Below are 4,111 nucleotides of genomic sequence, written 5' to 3'. Positions count from 1 at the left end.
CCGCTTAAAAATCGGTAAAGTTTTGCAAAAGTTATGACAGTTCGAAGTTGCTCAAGCCTCTGATCTAGCAACTTTACAAGTCAAAATATTTCTTAATTTTGACATGATTTTCTACAAAAAAATGAAATGCCTCAGAATCAAGTTTAAAGTGTCGTTTTATACTAATTAAGATATAAGGAGTTGATTAAAAGTAAAAACTTGAGATTTAAAATTTTGAATTTTCAAAATATCAAAGGGGGGACCCTTAGCATGGAACCAAAGCTATGATGGTCGAAAATAAAAAAATTTTCTAAATGAAAAAAATTTAAATGCAGTATAAATTAAGACACCGAATCATGATCAAAATGGCATTCCGATTTAAAATCGGGCCAGTTATCTTCAAGTTATGACAGTTGGAAGCTTGTCAACTATTTGACCTAACAACTTTAAGACAAGCGTACCGGTACAAGCGTTTCGGTTCATGAAAGAGAATTATTAGTATTAAAAATTAAAAATAATAATCAAATTTAAATTATTATTTGAGAGCGTTAATTTACTTATAAATCAAATCAATAATAATTCTCTTTTTAACTATAATGAAAAATTTAATTTAATAAAAAAAAATAATTTTTTAACTAATTTAAATATAAGTGTATACGGAATTATCTAAATCATTCAGATTAATTTTACTGAAACTCATAACTCTTATTTGTGATATTTTTGCGATGATACATTAGACTATTTACTCGATTGTGATTTCCCATTTTTCAATCTAAATGGAATCCCTTTAGGACCGCTGTCCAATTGGGCTGATCACAATCGGCCCGCTAGCTAAATTCAAATGGCCAAAACAATCTACAAGTGCCTCTGCCAATTTGGCGCAAGTTGGCGGTGCTCCAATAGAGAACCACCAACAACAGCACCAGCAGCAACAACAACAGCAGCAACACATCAGTATGAAGCAATGTGGCAAGTCGGCAGTCGACTTAAGTGCTTTTAATTATGTCCACGTTCACTTTAAACCCAATATCGCAAGTTTTCGAAATGTGCAAATCACAGCGGCAACCTCAACCACGTCTGCCACACGCAGTGCCACCTCCTCCTCCTCCTCTTCCTCCTCCCCTACTCCTGCCCCCCTTCTTTGGGGCGGGCAATTAACGAGGACTGGTGGGAGAATTTCAGCTCGACGGCGTTGCTCTAAATAAACCATAACAATTTATGAAATTTTAATTTTTTACACTTAATAACACGCCGAGTTATGGGAGCGACTTTGCCGCTGGCTATAGAGACATCAATGTGAGTTGCCAGCGCAGGTGAAGTGCGGGCAGGAGGAGGGTAGGGGAAGGATAGGGACAGGGATCTTGCAACTTGTGTGGCAAGGCAGCAGACGTGCCACGCTGGGCATAATTAGAAACGGTAGCTAAATTTGGCATCGTTACATTGGGTGTCTGATCCCGGCCAGAATTCTGGATGCACAGCGATTAATCTCATTTGTGATGTGTGAATTAGAGATTGTAGAATTAATAAATATTTATTTATTAGCACATACGAGAAAAGTATAAATGTATAAAAGAATAAATCTCATTTATGATGTGTGAATTAGAGATTGTAGAATTAATAAATATTTATTTATTAAAAGTATAAATGTTGGACTGTTGATCTTCGTTGATGTCTGAATAAAATGATTTATATATTAGCACATGCGTGATCTCAATATATTAGTATACTTATATATAGCTGAAATAGGAATCGAAATGATCGCGCTCATTAATTTATTACACTTAACTAAATGTAGTTTTTTAATTTTATTGAAGTTAACTTATTTATTTATTAATGATCACTTGATCACATGCCATACTTGTGAACATCGTTGATATCTTTATTTATTTATTTATTAACGTTATTTATTTAAAATTTTTGTATTTATTTATATTTGATCACATGCCAGACTTTTGATCATCGTTGATGTCTGAATTAAATTATTTATTTATTAGCACATGCGTGATCTCAATATATTTGTATACTGAAATAGGAATCGAAATGATCGCACTCATTAATTTATTTCATTTAACTAAATGTAGGTTTTTAATTTTATTTAAGTTAACTTATTTATTTATTAATGATCACTTGATCACATGCCATACTTGTGAACGTCGTTGATATCTTTATTTATTTATTTATTAACGTTATTTATTTAAATTTTTGTATTTATTTATATTTGATCACATGCCAGACTTGTGATCTTCGTTGCTGTCCAAGTCGAGGCGACTTTGTGGCAACGAAGTTATTGAGCTGGAATCGGATTCTGGTTGATCAGGCGCCTCGAATTTATCAAAGGTGTAAATGCTTATGTCGGACAGCATTTGATCCATCAGAAGTTGTTGCTGGGATTGAAATTCCTCCCGCATGCGCTGTTGCTCTTCCGCCTGTTGCGACACAAACTGATGAAAGCGATGACGTTGTGTTTGCTCCAGTTCCTCGATCATCTTGCGCTTCATTGATGATTCATGAACAGTGGCTGGAGTCGAGTTGACCGTGTTGACCGTGTTGACTGTGGCAGCTTTCTTTAGGGTTGTGGCACGTTTCAGTGTGGCACGTGGATCGTAGTTGAGGCGACGTTGAGTGCTGCTCATCCGCGTGTTGCCATCGTTGTTGCCTCCCTCGACTTTGGCATGGGATGTGGCATGTGCCGCATAGCTAACCGAGCTGGAGGCACGTGGAGTCTTCTTGCTCGACTTGCTGCCAACCAACTTCTGCTGGGATTCACTTGAGATCTTTGATTTCAGCTGGGTTTCAACTGGAGCTTGCTGATCCTCTGGTGCCATGCGCTGTTTGACTTGAATTTTGCTGCTCGGGGTGGCCATTGGAGTGGGCGGTGGTGCAGCCATTGGAATGCTGACTTCCATGGATATGGATGTGTCAGCATTGGGTGAAGTGGGTGCGGCACAATCAGACGGCTTGCAGTTGCTGCCAAAGGGATAGGAGTGATAGCGTTTCCACAAATGCGGATGCAGTCGCTCACTGCGATTCGCGCAGCAATAGGACGAAACGATGTCCTTCTCGGCTTTCGAGGGTAGATACGGACTTGTGAAGGAACGTTGCAGTTCCCGCTCCGTCTGGATTATATTCTCTTTCAATTTTCGGGCTACACCTATGAGATCCTTAAGGGCTCTGTCCTTCGCAGTTGTTGCTTCCTTGGTTGGAGTTTCAGTTTCCTTCTCTAGATACTCGTTTGGAGTCGCAGGCTCTGGCTTTGACTCCAACTCCAACTCAGATTCGATCTCAGTTTCAGTTTCCGTTTCCGCTGCTTTTGGCTTCGGTTGCTCTTCCCTTGAATTGATTGTTAGCGTGGCAAACTTGGGACAAGCTTCTATAATCACGGCCAGCTGTGCCCTCATCTCTGGACATTCCTCAAGCAGCAGCTGCATCAACTTGATCTGATCTGGTCTAACAAACTTAATGATTGCATTGCGATTGTTGTCATAGATCAGAGTCTCGGAGAATTGCAGCTGCTGCTTCAAGCGTCCGGCGATGATCAATGGCTGCTGTGGCAGTTGGGGATCCGTGCTGGTGCTGGCATCCACAAACTGACAGCAGTCACTGTTGAGCCAACGCTTACGATTACCATGATTATATTTATTATTTAGCTCATTGTCCAGCTGCTTTTCAATTGCCACGGCGGCGTCACGAAGTTGTTGCATCTCAAGACGTCGCTCAGGTGTCATCTGTAACAATTAAATAGATTAAACTACAGCATAAAATACTCAATTTAAATCTAACCAAGGGAGGTAGTATGGGATTCCCATTGAGGGTATACACTGAGCGAAAGGGCACGTCTCCTCCGCCCTCCTCCTGCTGCTGCATATTTGACAATTGCTCTTGCACTTGTTCGGATAATTTCAGCATTAAATCCATAACTGAGGAATTTTAATTGCCAATTAAACTGCGAAATTACTTATAGTATTTAAGAAATTAATTTTTTTTTTTATTAAATTTTCTGCAAGCAACAGTTAACATTAATAATTACGTAACAGCAGTGACAAAGTTGATAAAGTAAAATCCAAAGCCTACTGCTCAGAATTTAAAATGCTTGGCACATGCTGCAAGTTTCGGGCTGATAAATGTGAAGTTG

The 4,111-nt window shown here is 39.1% G+C and overlaps 1 protein-coding gene across 1 annotated transcript; it reads right to left on the bottom strand.

Annotated features, from left to right (window-relative positions):
- Positions 1 to 2,132: 2,132 nt before the first annotated feature.
- LOC117791148 lies at positions 2,133 to 3,903 on the bottom strand. Its single transcript, XM_034630817.1, has 2 exons — positions 3,760 to 3,903; positions 2,133 to 3,704 (listed from the first exon to the last, which is right to left on the bottom strand). Exons 1-2 carry the CDS (start codon positions 3,892 to 3,894, stop codon positions 2,202 to 2,204), a joined length of 1,638 nt encoding a protein of 545 aa, XP_034486708.1. The 5' UTR covers positions 3,895 to 3,903; the 3' UTR covers positions 2,133 to 2,201.
- Between the last annotated feature and the right edge of the window lie 208 nt (positions 3,904 to 4,111).

This window comes from Drosophila innubila (assembly GCF_004354385.1).
Source record: "Drosophila innubila isolate TH190305 chromosome 3R unlocalized genomic scaffold, UK_Dinn_1.0 2_E_3R, whole genome shotgun sequence".
NCBI lineage: Eukaryota > Metazoa > Arthropoda > Insecta > Diptera > Drosophilidae > Drosophila > Drosophila innubila.
This window is presented reverse-complemented; position numbering and strand designations above follow the sequence as displayed.

Bases quoted from the DNA above. Each gene is read 5' to 3' on its own strand.
- LOC117791148 (XM_034630817.1), bottom strand. From the start codon at position 3,894: ATGGATTTAATGCTGAAATTATCCGAACAAGTGCAAGAGCAATTGTCA. The intron at 3,705-3,759 runs GTTAGATTTAAA...TAATTGTTACAG, and splicing joins ATCCCATACTACCTCCCTTG to ATGACACCTGAGCGACGTCT.